Genomic DNA, 16,161 nt, shown 5'->3' with positions numbered 1-16,161 from the left:
CCTCGGACCCCCCTTTGGGGTCCGATCATCGCCCAGCTTACAGCATTGCGTCCTCTCTCTCGACCCCCTCGCGCCGATCTGCCCAAAAGCCCGTCAACAAAAGCTTACAGACTCAGAAGAAAGAACATTAATCCCCATTTGGTTTACAAAGGAATACCATTCTCATTATCAGTAAATTAGCATTCCTGCTAGTTAACAAAAAGAAGAAACCCCCTTTACAACAGTAACAAAGAAAAAAAAGAAAAAAACCCCTTTACACATACAGTGCAGAATAAGCCCTTCCAGGCTTGTCACCCAGCAATCCCCCACTTTAACCCTAGCCTAATCATGGGACAACTTAAAACGACCAATTAATCTCCCAACCAGTATGACTTTGGACTATGGGAGGAAACCAGAGCACCTGGAGGAAACCCACATGGGGATAATTTACAGACTCCTTACAGTCAGTGGCAAGAGTTGAACCTGGTGGCTGGTACCATAAAGCATTGTGCTCACCACGACGCTACTCGCTGACCTCCCTCGGTGCCCGCCGTGACGTCGTCTCAGGTTAGTGACGACGGAGCTCCTGCCCCCGCTTGGCTGTCAGTAGCAGGGCCCAGAGCTGCAGCTGAGGCAGGGGCCACTCTGAGGTGAGGATGTGCTTGGTTCCCGGGTGGGTGCCGCCTGTTTCTGTGACCAGCTGGCTGCCCTGTGCTGCTGCTGCTATGAGGTCGGATGGCACACTGTGTGTTAGTCTCCAGTCCAGCCTCCTCCTACCTTGAGCTGCTGATGATTCCGAGGCCTGTCATTCCCCCCCCCCCACCACCCCCTTCAGTTCTGACCACTCTCTTTAATGCGTCACTCGTACCCGAGCTCTCTGAGTGAGCTTTTGTTAATCTGCGTTAATAGCTCATCTCTTGGGTGGCATGATAGTGTAATGCCAGCAACCTGGGTTCGATTCCCACCACTGTCTGTAAGGAGTGTGTGTATACACCCTGATCACATGGGTTTCCTCAGGATTAGCCAGTTAATTGGTCACGTGGGTGTGAATGAGCGACGCAGGGTTGTTCAGTTACTGTGCTGTATTTAAAAACCGGCCCTGATTGATGGCCCTCCACAGTTCTGGGTTGACTAGTGATGCTGGGTCGTCTCTGTTGAAGTCAGGACACGTACCAGTATGCAGCGCGGTATGTAAAGCAAGCTGCCTCCTGTGCAGCAGACTCCCCCTCTCCACACAGCTAATGAATCCAGAGGAGCAGCGGAGACCGATAATTCCCAGTCACTGTTGAACTCATCGTAGGACTGCCTCAGGGACTCCAGCTCCGGATTTTTCCCTCCGGGTTCACTCCCGAAGCCTCCCCCATGAGTGGGTATGGCCGCAAGGCAGCAGAAGTTCAAGGTCAGAGCTTTCCTCCTCCAGACCACGGCTGACAAGCCCCATCTGCCCAACGTGACTTGCTTTAAGGCACCAGTAACCCACCTTTGCCCCTTCACCTGTCAGTAGAAACGGTTCCACCAGGCTTAGTAGCCAAGCTACACGTGAAGACCAGCAGCTCGACTTGGTTGTCAGAAACTGTTGGAGATGCACGGCACTGGGAGCTTTAACAGGTAGTGAGAGCTTATCCTCACTACACTCACCCTCCCACTTGTCTAGGAACACAGCTGGGGAGTATCTTAGGATATCTAATGTGTGTAAGAGCGCTATGTAAATGCAGACTCTCATTGATGAGACTGAAATTACAGAAACTGTCCAGTTTAGGATTCAGATGCCAGTGACTGAGTGCTTGCTGCCAGACTGGAGACTGAGTGTAAAACTTCAGTCACAGGCCAGGAAAGAAATTCAGTCACAGGCCCGGAAAGAGGGAGGGGAGCGGTTGTCACTTCCTTTATTTTATTAACAGCGCCATGATTTCCCTTAGGTTTTTCGATGATTTGGAAACACGCCACAAGGAAAACCCAGTAATCCGGGACATCAGTGACATCGTGGAACGCTATGCGACAGATCACTTTGATGCTTATGTTGTGTACTGCTCCAATGAAATCTACCAGCAGAGAACCCTGCAGAAGTTACTGTGAGTACAAAATGAACTAATCCAAGACTTGGAATATCTTTACCCCACTGGGTCATTGATCCTGCCTCTCATTAATATCTCAGTCTCCCTCTTATTAGCTCTCTAAGAAGCCTCTGATTGAAACCGTCAACAAAGGTGCTTTATTTGTTTCAGACCGAAAGTTCTTTCACACTCTGAGGAAAAATATGTGTGATTATAGAACACTACAGTACAGTACAGGCCCTTTGGCCTATGATATTGTGCCGACCTTTAACCTACTCTAAAATCATTCTAACCCTTCCCTCTTACATAGCTCCTCATTGTCTCAGCATTCATGTACCTACCTAAGACTTTCTTACAAGTCCCTAATGTATCTGCCTTTGTCATCTCACCTGGCCATGTGTTCTTTGCCCCCGTCACTCTGCAGAGTAAATAAAACTTGCCTCTGACCTCCCCCTTACTCTTTCCTCCAATGATATTAAAATAATGGCCTTTTGCCCTAGCCATCAGTTTTGGGGGTGGGGGGGAAAAAGCTTCTGGCCCTCCACTCAATCTGATCTTATTATCTTATACCCATCTGATACATTCCCTGAAGGAATTACAGTGTTAAAGCAATGATTGCTGTCCACAAGCTGATATTGCGAGCGGCACACGTGTTACAACTGACGTTTCTCTTCCCTCTTGCAGCGACTCGAATACACAGTTCAAAGAGGTTCTGCAGCAGATTCAGAGCAAACCAGACTGTGGTGGGCTGCCCATCATCTCCTTTCTCATCCTGCCCATGCAGAGGGTGACCAGGCTGCCGCTTTTGGTGGATGTAAGTTCGTTCTCCGTCTCTGATTCTTTGGCACTGATTTGGGCCAGGTTGCTGGCATCCTGTTCCTTCAGCCTTCGTTATGGGCCGAAGGCTGATCGAACGTGAACTGTATCGCACATGAACAGGCTTGTGAAGTGGGTAAGGGAAGGCATATGATTGGCTTTGGAACTGCTGGCATTTCAAACCTGCTTGTCTGAGGCGTAGAGGTGGATTGAGGTTAGGAAGGAATGCTGCAGGATGGAGTAGGGTGTGGAAGCCCAGAAGTTGAAAACCTATGATCAAAACCTGGCAACTAGAGGCCGGGAGGGCTGTGCTGGGGTTGGAAGACTGTCGGTGTGTCTGGGTAGGAGGGGGGGTGGTGGGAAGGGGTTATTTTGCTGCTGTTGTTTTGTTGCTTGTTGGATTCTGTTCTGCCATGTCCTTCGTGGTTCTGCAAAGTCTCGTGGGCATGTTATGTTGATGCCGGAATGTGTGCAACACTTGCGGGCTGCCCCCACCACATCCTTGGTGTTGTAACTGTGAGCAAAGTCACTAGAGAGGCACAGCTGGTAAATACCCAAGTCAGAAAAGTCTTCATTTGGGGCACACAGAAGCTTGGTAGAGTTTGGAGAGAGACACGCGCACACACACTCCCGATCCAACATTACATCACATCTTTATGTTAAAGAACGAAAGCAACAGAACAACTTGTATAGTTACAGTGCCCTCATGATGCTTCTTTAGAGTTGCATGTGTTGTGATGGAAATAACTGGTTCTTTGAGTCTCAACAGTAGAGGCCTGGACACACACAGTTTTAATAATAAGGAATTTATTTACAAGGGGAAGTCGGGTCAACACAAGCAACTGCAATACACAGGAAGCGGTGTGGGGACAGGGTACGGTTACACATACAAAGAACAAGGGAAAAGCACTACGACACCTATCCCCCTTGACCTTGGATAGCTGCGGCTTCCCTTACCAGGACCAACGATAGACCTTCCCAAACATAAATCAATGCACTTACCTTCAATGAGGTGGTCTGTAAGAGAGACCGAGCCAGGGACAAGTCTCACCTTTTATGGCATGGGGCTGGGCGAGATAATCCAGTTAAGGAGACCAATAATTTAGGTGTGCATTGATTAGTTGGGAGGGACCAAATGTTGATTGGCATGCGGTGTGTCCTCCGACCAGCCAGGTGGCAGTGCGTCTGTCACGTGGCCGGTATCTCTGGATACAGCATGTTATTTTTCAAATGCCTGGATCTTCCCACTCAGTACACCCAAAATGAGTGTTAGTTACTGTATTCGTGCAACGGGGTGTTGATTGCTTTCGTGCATATGCAGACATCTCAGGTCAATTAGATGTTTCCTGTTCCGAGCTGCATTTAAAATTTAACCTACAATCCATATTCAGATCTGGTTGGTTGCTATTGAGATTAATATTTGCTATATACCCTAACTCTACAATATGCCCCAACACAAACATTTCACTGTGTGTTCCAATGTACATGTAAGTAATAAATGAACCTGAATCTAAATTTAAAATGGAGGGACGGGGCCAATCATATTCCAAGTTTAGCTTTGATATGAGTGCTGCAATATTTACAGCATGGATACAGACTGTTCAACCCATCTGCTCCATACTGTTCATAATATTTCACTTGAACCTCCTCCCATGTTTTATCTAACCCTGTCAAGAAGTCAGTTGCCCAAAGCGATGTGGGAGAGAGAGAGAGAGTCCTAGTGCAGAGTCTTTGCACTGAGATATAAACATAGAACAATACAGCCTGATACAGGCCCTTCAGCCCACGATGTTGTACTGAATTTTTAACCTACTCCGAGACCAATCTAATGCTTCCCATGAAGGGCTTGCTTTGCCTTTTGGAAGGTGCAACGCTGTTTGAATTTGTGTCCTGAGTCCTCAGTGATTTGGGGTAGATTATTGAGAAGCTGAGGTAGAATATCCACAAAAAGGCTGCTCAACAAATACCCTTTCTGTTATTTAAGTGGGTCCTTACTCTCTCCACCTGGCTGGCAGGATACAGTGAGAGCAAGGAACTACCACCACCATTCCCACCATATTCCCTCCCTCTACCCCAGAGTCCTGGCCAATATTCTTCCCTTGGCCAGCAGCATGGAAAGTGCATTAAATTCTGCAGACTTGAAGTCTGCTTGATGCTATATCTCAGCCTTTTTGGTCAGCGTTCTTCATTGGATGCGGGGAGCTTTAGTCTCGTTGAGAGTGGGAACCGACTGAGATCTGGGTTGACTATCCATTACTCCTTTGCATCATTCATGTTACCCAAGATAAAAGATGTAAAAGCAACAGGTAATTGTATTCTGCTCCAGCAACAGTTTGCATGAAAACCCTCAGAAAGGGACCTCCCCATCACTGAGCACATATACATGGAGTGCTGCCACAAGAAAGCAGCATCCATCATCAAGGACCCCACCATCCAGGCCATGCTCTCTTCTCACTTCTACCATCAGGCAGGAAGTACAGGAGCCTGAGGTCCCACACCAGCAAGTTCAGAAGCAGTTATTACCCTACAACCATTTGGCTCCTAAACCAATAAGGATAACTTCACTCATCTGAGCTCTATAATTCAGGTTGTGGAACACATTCAGAGTTTTAAGCACTCTACGACTCCTGTTTTCAATATTATTTATTTATTTGTGCAGATCTTTTTCTTTGGCACATTCGTTGCTTGTCGGTCTTTGTGGGTAGTTTTTCATTCATTCTATTGTATTTCTCTGTTCTATTGTGAATGGCTGCAAGAAAATCTCAAAGGAGTATATAGTGACATATATGTACTTTGGTAATTTAATTTGACGTTGATCTACAAATTGGTGGTGGCGGAGACAGATGCTGTTGGTCACAGTGCAATTGTGTCTCTGTTTTAAAGAATCACATTTTTCAGAGAGCCTGCATGAGGTAATGGTTACTGAGAGCTGATGCCATCTGACCAGACTTGTACACTGACTCAACGGTGCCCCCAGTATGCGTGAAGTCTTGCTCTCTGTTTGAAATTGCATCCAAGCTGGTCAGGCTGTCAACCTTTGCTGGAGATGGTCCACACCCTGTGAATGCACAGCGAGCTGCCTATGCACAGTGCTGAGCCCCACATTTGGCAGACTATTTCCCTATAACGTTGCGGTTTCTTTTTCTCGGGTAAGTGTGGATCGTCTTGGGTGGTCTCGAACTCCTGAGCAACTGAGGGCCAGAGGAAGACACAAAGTGTTTGTCTCTTTCTGAAGCAGCCTCTGAAATTGGGGTTCGTGGAAACGGTCTCGGCTACCGAACGGTCCCTGCCAACGACGATACTTAGATATCTATACTCTCGTGCTAAACTCTACTCAATTGTCTTTCAGACGATTTGTCAAAAGACCAATCGGTTTCAGCTGGAATATGAAACAGCCACTCGAGCACTGAAGGCCATCAGTAAGGTATGACCCGCCTGCCGCCCACGGCCATTGTCACTGCAGCTCTCCCCTTCTTCACGCTGCTAATGTCACATGTAGGTCTCCCGTAACAAAGATGCTCATCGGTTCTTGTTCTTCTCTTACCCTCAAGTTCTGTCAGCCTTGAGATTGTCCAACATGTTTCTTGCTCAAATCTGGAAGGCTTAGCTGAGGACCTTGCTCCTCGTCCCTATTGAATAGCACAACTCAGTACTGCACTCAGCACGGCCATTGACAGCTCTGAGGGGTACCACATTATTGGAAGTGCTATTTTTTTTAAATAAGGTGTTAATATTGAATCCCATCTATCAGACTGAATTATGCCCAGGTCCTGAGCAAAAGGTGTTGGAGAGGGTACAGAGGAGTTTCACCAGGGCATTGCCTTGTATGGAGCGTTTCAGTTACAGAGACTTTAAAGGCTGGTGTTGGGTTCAGTTCATTTGGACTATGTAAGCATTTAGTTGGGATGCATACGTTCCCTGTTGTGGGGAAGAAAATGGCAGCACTTGTGTGCTGAACGTGAATAGAGAAAGTAAAGTTGTTGAAACAAAAGAAAACTCTTGCCTTTGTCATTATGAGCTGGGTCTGTTTTCCCTAGATCAAAGGGGGTTAAGAGGGGACAAGATTGAGGTACTATACATAACATTCTGAAGTATATGTTTGGGAAGATTGCAGACAACTTTACCCCTTTTCAGAGGTGAATAAACTAGAGGGCATAGATTTAGGGGTAGAAGATATACAAAGGATTTCAGATTTAGGGGTAGGAGATGTACAAAGGGTCTCAGATTTAGGGGTAGGAGATGTACAAACAATTTCAGATTTAGGGGTTGGAGATATACAAAGGATTTCAGATTTAGGGGTAGGAGATGTACAAAGGATTTCAGATTTAGGGGTAGGAGATGTACAAAGGATTTCAGATTTAGGGGTAGGAGATGTACAAAGGGTCTCAGATTTAGGGGTAGGAGATGTACAAAGGATCTCAGATTTAGCGGTAGGAGATGTACACAGGATTTCAGATTTAGCGGTAGGAGATGTACAAAGGATTTCAGATTTAGGGGTAGGAGATGTACAAAGGATTTCAGATTTAGGGGTAGGAGATGTACAAAGGATTTCAGATTTAGGGGTAGGAGATGTACAAAGGATTTCAGATTTAGGGGTAGGAGATGTACAAAGGGTCTCAGATTTAGGGGTAGGAGATGTACAAAGGATTTCAGATTTAGGGGTAGGAGATGTACAAAGGGTCTCAGATTTAGGGGTAGGAGATATACAAAGGATCTCAGGGGGACCTTCTTCACCCGGAGAATGGTAAATATCTGAAATATATTGCTAGAGAAAGTGGAGGAGGTAGATTGCTGACCGCTTTTAAGAAATGTCTAGGTGAGCAATTATAAACACAAGAGATTCAGCAGATGCCAGAAACCTTGAGTTCTGATGAAACATCTTGGCCTGAAACACCACTGTCTACAGATGCTGCCTGACTTGCTGAGTTCCTCCAGCATTTTAGAGGAGTGTTTAAATTGCCAAGGAGTGAAAGGCCGCAGGCCAAGTACTAGAAGATGTGGATTATTGTTACTGTTTTATCTCATTCCTCCCATAGTCCAAAGACAATACAGGTTAATTGAAAACGGTCCTGTGATTAGGCTGGGTTGCTGGGCAGTGTGGCTTGTTGGGCCAAAAGGGCCTGTTCCACGCAGTATCTCTAAATAATAAACCAACAATAAAGATGGGTGCCCGCAAGTTAGCATGGAAGTGATGGGCCCAATGGCTGGTTTGCAAGCTGCACGACTTGATGCAGGAGGCAAAGTGACTCAGGAGGGCGGGGAGAGGTGAAGTGAGTGCATGACGGACATAATGTAATAACAAGTCTTATGTCATCCAGTCTGGTTTCACAATTAGATAAGAAAGGTTTTTATTCAAATAGTGCGAGAGGATGGTTATTCAATATCCTGGTGTCGATGTACATGAATGACTGAGAGTGAGCTCTTGCAGCCAGCTATTAAGAGTGGTCATAGCAAGCAGCAGGTTTTCAAACTTTGGTGATCCATGAGAACCTGAGATCTGAGTTCACATCTGACTGTGGGATTTAAATTCCCTTAATAAGTCAACTATGGTGCTGAAGCTCTGCCTATTGAGAAAGACAGCTTGAACTAGAAAGTCAGTGGTGTGAAAATAGCAAGATAAAATTACAGATGCTGGAAATTGATAATAAAATCAGATAATATTGGGATCTCTCCATAAGTCAGACAGCACCTGTGAAGAAATACATGGCAATTTCTTTTGCCTTTATTTTTTGTCCTCGGCCCAAAACATCGACTGTTTATTCATTTCCGTAGATGCTGCCTGACCTGCTGAGTTCCTCCAACATTTTGTGTGTGTTTGCTTTGGATTTCCAGCATCTGCAGACTTTCTCATGTTTATCATCTCCCAGTGTCCAGGAGCTGGGATGTTTGCACAGGATCTCACCAGCTCTGCAGTCTCCTGCATTTCTAATCCATTGTCTTTGTGATCTCCACACCCAGCTGGTTCGATGTGTCGGGCACTTTGGGGGAAAATGCCACTCTGTTTTCACTGGTTCTCCTCCTCGTGCTTTTGCATTCTGTAGCCGTGGAATCTCAGACTACTAAAGCCTCAGTGATCAGCCTGTGCACCCACCACCCTTGTTTTCCTGTTCTAGCTGGTGAAGATGTGCAACGAAGGAGCTCGGAGAATGGAGAGGACAGAGCAGATGTACATGATCCAGACACAGCTGGACTTTGGGAAGATCAAGGTGCAGTGCCCAGATTAGTCTCTGTCTCACTCCGTGGGTGCATTTCTTCTCTCTTGGCTAGCCCCCTCACCTGCTGGGTTCTAATGGTTTAATCTTATGTTATTTTAGAAGTCAGGAAAGAGGCACAAAACTTGTTGCTTCACAATAGTCTTATTAAGCATTGATAGAAGAAAGGAAAATTAAAACAGACAACAATGGAGGTCTACTAGTTGAAGAAAGGGAGAGTCAAAAGCTAAGATCTGACCTCATAGTGCAGCTTTTTTATACCCATAAATAAAGCAAATTCCATTCAAATTTGTAGATAAGAACCAACTAATGAGATAAGTTATATTTAAGTAATGTACTTAGAAAAGCTTCCAAAATCATATCAATATAGCCACTAGAATTAAACAGTCACTGCTACAAAGCATATTAAACTTAAATGCATCTAAGAACTACTTGTTATATGAGCAGATAATTAAGTGTTATATTTCAAAGAAAATATGTATTACACAGTCCGATCTAAGAACTAAACAGTCAGATCCAACACACCCCTCACCTCCCATTCCTCTTGCTCTTCACATTCCCTCTGTAATACATCCCTGGCCTCCCTCTTTCTGCTCAGCCCCTCACTCTCTCTTCCCCTTTGCCCACTCCTGCTCTCACCCCTACTCCTTGCTTTTGGCCCTCACCTCACCAGATCCTGCCATTGACTCTGCCTTCTATTCTAGGGTTTCCCACTGATTTCTGCTTCACGATGGCTGCAGAAGAGCGGAGAGGTGTCCACGTTCGCTGAAGAATCTGGAATCTTTGGCAAAGTGTTTGGGAAGCAAACCTGCTTTCTCTTTCTCTTCAACGACGTGTTGATCATCACCCGGAAACGAAGGTAGCCGTCCGCGTCAGCCCTCAGAGACTGTGGGCTAAGAGGGAGGGAGCAGATGCGAAACCAGTGTTGGCTTGGTTGTTGACCCCCCAATTAAAACCCTGTCCAAACGAGCTTTGGAAACCCACTGGGGCTGGGACTTGGGTTAAACCTTTTGAACGCCTGGTTTGCTGTCTCCCTCCACACATTAAGATGCACTCCTGATCTTCCAATCTACTTTGTCGTGGCCATTGCACTTAATCTGTCTACCTGCACTGCTCTAGCTGGAACTGTAATACTGTGTGTAGCAGTTACCTGAATACAAGCCAAGACTGCTGAGTACTAAGCCAGGGTAATCACCATTGATATGACATGCTTCAAAATAGCGAATTTCCAAATTGAGAAAAAGCGTGTTGGATCTTTTATTATGAAGCCAGCGATGGTATAACAATTTTTTGCAAACTAACCAAACTGAACAAGCAATCCTAGTGTTCGAATTAGCATAATTAGCGGTTGAATAGCGTAACTGAGCGAAGTTAGCAGTCAAACTAAATCAGCAGTCTAATAATGTTCCAGCTAGCCATCTAGTTTATGAAGTTCATGGGTCAACAAAAAAATATTATTCCTCCTGTCTCACCCCCTTTCCATTCGACCAAACTGAGCAACTAACTCACCAAGAATGAATACATAACTTTACTCATTTGCTTCTATTGCGTCCCAACCCGCGTTACAGATTACCGTAATAAATGCACCACAAAATACAATATACAGACTGAAAATAGGTACACGGTCTCTACATTATATTCTGCATTCACGGTGACGTAATGCAAATACAGTGCCAGTGAACTCCAATTGAAGTTCGAATCTCACTGCTGTTTGATCGTTCTCTCCGTGACCGCGTAGGTTTCCTCAGGGTGCTCCAGTTTCCTCCACATTACAAAGATGTAAGTTAGGGTCAGTGAGCCATGGGCAAGTTACGTTGGCGCTGGAAGTGTGGCGCCTCTTGTGGGCTGCCCAGCACAATCCTCGCTGATTTGATTTAATGCAAGCGATGGGTGTCATGGTATGTTTCAATGTCCCATGTGGCAAATAAAGGTAATCTTTCTTTCTTGTTACCACCGAGGTGTAATTATGCATGGCATGATCTGTCTGCTTGGCATGCAAACAAAATCTCTTCACTGTTGACAGAACAATGGCAATGCCATTCTTCACCAATGCTAGGAGCCAGTGTTGTGCACCTCCTACCTCTGTCCTGTGCTCAGCACTGCTCTGGCTGGGCAGAGTATTTACCCACCAAGAGTATCAGGTTGAGTCAGTGTCTGGGACCAAGGGCAGCCCCAGCTCTGCTTTAGAAACTGGACATTAATTGTGGGTGGTTAGATGCCCTATCCTCCAACCCTACTCCCCAAATCTGTCCACCCACACAAAAACACTCACACCCGCTCCTCCGCTCCTTAAACTCTCCACTGGGTGGACCCTTTGGGGTCAGGGTTGGTCGTGTGACTTCATGCTCCTGATGATTGGTTGGACAATGGAAGGGAAGCGCCCCATGTGGGTGGAGAAAAGATGTGCTGATGATGTCGGTGGTGACAGCTTTGTCTTGTGTCGGCAGTGAGGAGAGTTACATGGTGCAGGACTATGCCAAGTTAGACCAGCTGGAGGTGATCCCCTTGGAGAGCAACGATTCCCCGCACTCCCCTCCGGGGAAAGCCACAGGGGGCGGGACACACCCTCGCACCGGCTCCAACCTGTACCCCTTCAAGATCATCATGAAAAAGAACAGTGCTGGCGAACTCGAGCAAGTGGTCTTCGGCACAGACTCACAGTGAGTATAAGTGATCAATTCCCTCGCTTACTCACAACCACTTCCCTCCCTTGCATCCTGTCCCATTCCTCCCAAACAGTTCCCCATTCCGATGTGTTCCCTTCCCTTCACCCGCCCTCCTCCTCCTCATCCCTCCTCCTCACACTGTCTTCTCTTTCTCCTTTCCTGTTTCCTCCCGTCCTTGTGTCTCACTCTTCCTCCCCCCTTCCCACCCTGACCCGGTCCCTCCTCTCACTCACTTCCCTGACATCACCACAGGTTTAGCTGTGGGCAGTCGATTCAGCCGCAAACTTGATGTTCCCTTTCAAGGCTGATTTATATTTGTGCGTCGCATCTACGCCGAAGGTGTGACATACCCTACACTGTAGCCTACGCAGTGCGTCTCTCCAGAAAAGTTACTCACACGTCGCGGCGATGCAGACCGCCACAGCTGTGATTGGTCCGCTTGGTAGCATTTCATTTCCTCCTACGCATTTCCAGTCGCTTCTTCTCCACCATGTCTGTACACCGATGAGAAATAGATGAACCAAATCGTCAAATCTACCTGCTGACATGCAAAAATGTTTGAAGTACATTTCCTCGTCCATGTCTCTCACAAAGAAACTCAACACAGTGGCATAGAAACCCCACCACCAACTAGCGTTCTGGCGCACACCAACGCATGCTCGCTACGGCGTAGAGCGACGCAGAAGTGAGAATCAGGGTTGCGGCATAGGCTGGAGCGTAGCCCGTACGCACAAGTATAAATCAGCCTTCAAACTCACCCACTCCCCAGCACTATTTCTACAGTTCGTTTCCCGACAAAGGTCCCAGCACTGACCTTGGGCTCAACAGCCCTTCTGCATTTACTCTCGAGTTTTCTAGCCCAGGGCTACTTTCTCCAGTGCCAGGGTCTTGAGGGCCCTACCTACCCGAGCTGTGAGCTGGTGACCCTGTGGTTTGGAGCTGTGGTCCCCTCTCCACACTGGGTGATGGGGATGGAGGGGGTGTTTGGTATGTCCGCAGTGGAGAACATGTAGAGATGGTGAACACTGACCCTCTTGAGAATACACAGCCACAAAAGAGTGGAACCTAACTTTGGCAAATTGCCCCTTCAGCCTTCTTCACCAGTCAGTAAGAATGTGGCTGAACCTTACTGTATCTCTTGGTGTGCAATATTCCTTGCTCTCAGACTGCAGTACATTCAGTAACTGAGCATCTATGGACTTGAGCAAAAAAGACCTCCTAAGTAAAACATACTCTCCTTATCTTCATCCCTCAAAATGGCCAGTCTGTTGTTTGAGGAATAGCCCTCAATTCTGGCCTTTTAACTGCAAGTAACAATTTCTTGTCCCCATGAGAATAGTTAAATGAAATATTCTAACCAGGGAATCTCAGAATGCGGGGCTGCACAGTATGTAGTGGTTCGCACACTTTACTGAACAGGTGACTTGAGTTCAATTCCTGCCACTGCCGGTAAGGAGTTTGTACATTCTCCCCGTGACCGTATGGGTTTCCTCTGAGCGCTTCGCTTTCCTGCCACAGTCCAAAGATCTATCAGCTGGAAGGTTGATTGGTCATTGTAAATTACTCTGTGATTGGGCTAAAATCAGGGGATTGCTGGTGACGTGGCTGGACTTATTGTATCGTAAGTAAGCATAGTCTGTTCAGCCTCCCCATCAGAAATTGCTCTGTACAATACTCTTAGGTGCTGCCTCATCAACGCCCATTCACTTCAGAGTCGGGTTTATTATCGATGACATGGTAATGTAGCCGTTAGCACAATGCTATTACAGCTCAGGGTGCTGGCATCAAGAGTTCAATTCTGGTGTCCTCTGGAGGGAGTTTGTACATCCTTCCCGTGAGTGCGTGAGTTTCCTCCAGGTTCCTGCAACGGTCCGACAACATACCAGTTAGTAGGTTAATTGGTCATTTGGCTGGGGTTAGACAGTTGCTGGGCGGTGGGGCCAGAACAGTCTGTTCCACTCTGTATCCCTAAATAAAATCATAAATAAAAATAATTAAGTTTGTTTTGTGGCAGCAGTACAGTGCAATACATAAAAATATTGTAAGTTACAATAACTTTAAAAAAAATATATATAGTTTAGAATCAGGACAAGGTAGTGAGGTGGTGTCTAGAAATTTCAGAAACCTGATGATGAAGAGGAAGATGCTGTTCCTAAAAGATCGTGTGCTTTCTGGTTTCTGTAAAAGAAGGCATTTGGCATTAACTCGGTGTTAATGCTCACATTCTAATTACCCTAAAAGACAGAGAGGGTGTGGGAAAACATTCAGCAGGTCAGGCAGCATGTGTGGAGAGAGAAAAACAGTCACATTCCCAATCTTTTTCCACTCAGAGGGTTCAAGTTGGGGCTTTATTTGCGGAGGTTTGGATTTTGGTCAGACGCTGCCATCTTCTGGTTTGCAGAAGCACTGCGGGCAGACTGGGTCCTGGGTGCCTGGGGATTCGGGTTTGGAGAGTGCCAGGCTATGGGTGCAGTGTGGGCAAGGAGAATTGGGTTGAGCACCATCAGGGTTGGTCAAGCCTGTGACTGGGGTCCTCAGGATGTGGAGAAAAGTGAACCTCTCAACCTTCTTTTTGTGGCAGGAGTGTCCGAGCTCGATGGATCAATGCCCTTCTGAAGAAGCACGATGATCTCGTCAATAAAGAAGGTAAAGAGATCAGCACGTTGCCATGGCAGCAGCATAGGCCATGGCTTCCCACACTGACAAACTGGAGGCATTCCCTCTCCCAAAGAGCCTGCAGCCTCTGATCCCCCTCTCTCAAGTAGCAGAAACAACCCCCTCCAGAACATCAGTACATTTCACCTTCTCTTATATTCTGTTTGAAAGCAGAATTTTAAGCAACTAGGATGATTGCCTACAGAGTTAGTATTGAAATATGAACCATTTTTAATACTGTAAAGCATTACCCTAGCTGCTATACTACTGTGCCAACCTGCTATGCTAGAGCAATATTAAAAATGATTAATTAAATAGCCTGGTAGCATAGAGGTTCACGTAACACCTCATACCACCAGCAATCAGGGTTCAATTGCCATTGTTGTCTGTAAGGAGCTTGTACATTCCCCAATGACCGTGTGGGTTTCCTCCAGATGATCCTGTTTCCTCCCACCTTCCAAAGATGTACGAGTTAGGATTAGTAAGTTGTAGGCATGCTGTATTGGGGCAGAAAGCATGGTGGCTCTGACGAACTGCCCCTCAGCACATCCCCAAACTGTGGGTCGTTGATGAAAATGACACATTGCACTGCCTACTTTGACGCTTCGATGCGGCAAATAAAGCTAATCTTTATCTTTTGTTCAGTGCCAATCCCAAAGTATACATTCGCCTGGCATTGCTACATCACTGAGGTCAGAAATTCCAGTTTCCCGAGGCCTCTCTTCTGCATCCTCATGTAATACTGGAAACATTCTTCAAGCTGATCTTCTTCGCCAGAAGTTGGCTGATCTGCCTGCAGCCAAAAAAAAACAAAGAGCCAGCAATCAGATAAATGCTTTTGGTTGTAGATGACCATTGAAAGGAGAACCTCTCTCTGGTGACCCCAAACCTTTTCATCTCTGCACATTCCAACCTCTTTGAAGCTGTTGTCTAAAACCAAGCTTTCTACCTTGCTGATTGTCTGAAAACCGCCTCTGTACTAAGGGGTAAATGCCTGGAGTAACTTTCTCTGGCGACAAACTGTCGACCGACATCTTTTATACACCTAGCGATTCCCATGGTTATCTTGACTATATCTCTTCCACCGTCTCCTGTAAAAATGCTATTCCTTTTTCCCCACTTCCTTCATCTCTGCCAAATCTGGCTTTCCTTTCTGGGACATCATCGATGTCGTCCTCCTTCAAAGAACAGGGGCTCCCTTCCTCCACCATTAATGCTGCCCACTTTCCACAGGGATTTCTCCCTCCACGATTCCCTTGTCCATTCATCCCACCCCAGTAATCTCCCTCCCGGCACGTATCCGTTCAAGGATCCGAAGTACTACCCGTGCCTATTCCCCTCCTCCCTCATTCCATTCGGGCCCCCAAACAATCCTTCCAGGTGAGGCAGCGCTTCACCTGCAAATCTGCTGGGGTTGTGTATTGCGTCCAGCACTCCCGATGCGGCCTCCTCTACGTTGTTCAGACCTGTCGTAAACTGGGGGACCACTTTGTCAAATGCCTCCTCTCCATCCGCCAAAAGCAGAACTTCCCAGCGGCCCAACAGTTTCATTCCCATTCCCTTCCCGACAGATTGGTCCGTATCCTCTTGTGCCAAGATGTGCTGTCGAGGTGGAGGAGCAACACCTTGTATTCCATTTGGGTAGCCTCCAACCTGATGGCATGAATATCGATTTCTCCTTCCAGTAAAAAAATGTTTTCTCTTCCCCTCCCTCCTCCTCCTATTTCCCACTCTGGACTCTTACCTTTTCTCACCTGCCTATCACCTTCCCCTGGTCCT

At 46.6% G+C, this 16,161-nt stretch overlaps 1 protein-coding gene across 1 annotated transcript in view; it reads left to right on the top strand.

The window, feature by feature from the left end:
* The window catches only part of arhgef16 (Rho guanine nucleotide exchange factor (GEF) 16), a 62,247-nt gene that overhangs the window by 39,221 nt on the left and 6,865 nt on the right, over nt 1–16,161 (top strand). Inside the window, exons 7-13 of the mRNA XM_059952180.1 lie at nt 1,899–2,051; nt 2,718–2,847; nt 6,199–6,273; nt 8,963–9,055; nt 9,766–9,920; nt 11,509–11,721; nt 14,309–14,373. Of these exons, the coding sequence (XP_059808163.1) occupies nt 1,899–2,051; nt 2,718–2,847; nt 6,199–6,273; nt 8,963–9,055; nt 9,766–9,920; nt 11,509–11,721; nt 14,309–14,373 (884 nt within the window). The remainder of the gene's footprint in view (nt 1–1,898; nt 2,052–2,717; nt 2,848–6,198; nt 6,274–8,962; nt 9,056–9,765; nt 9,921–11,508; nt 11,722–14,308; nt 14,374–16,161) is intronic.

This window comes from Hypanus sabinus, chromosome 27 (assembly GCF_030144855.1).
Source record: "Hypanus sabinus isolate sHypSab1 chromosome 27, sHypSab1.hap1, whole genome shotgun sequence".
In the NCBI taxonomy this organism is placed as follows: Eukaryota; Metazoa; Chordata; class Chondrichthyes; order Myliobatiformes; family Dasyatidae; genus Hypanus; species Hypanus sabinus.
The sequence above is the reverse complement of the archived record's forward strand: the minus strand, read 5'-3'. Positions and strand labels throughout refer to the sequence as shown.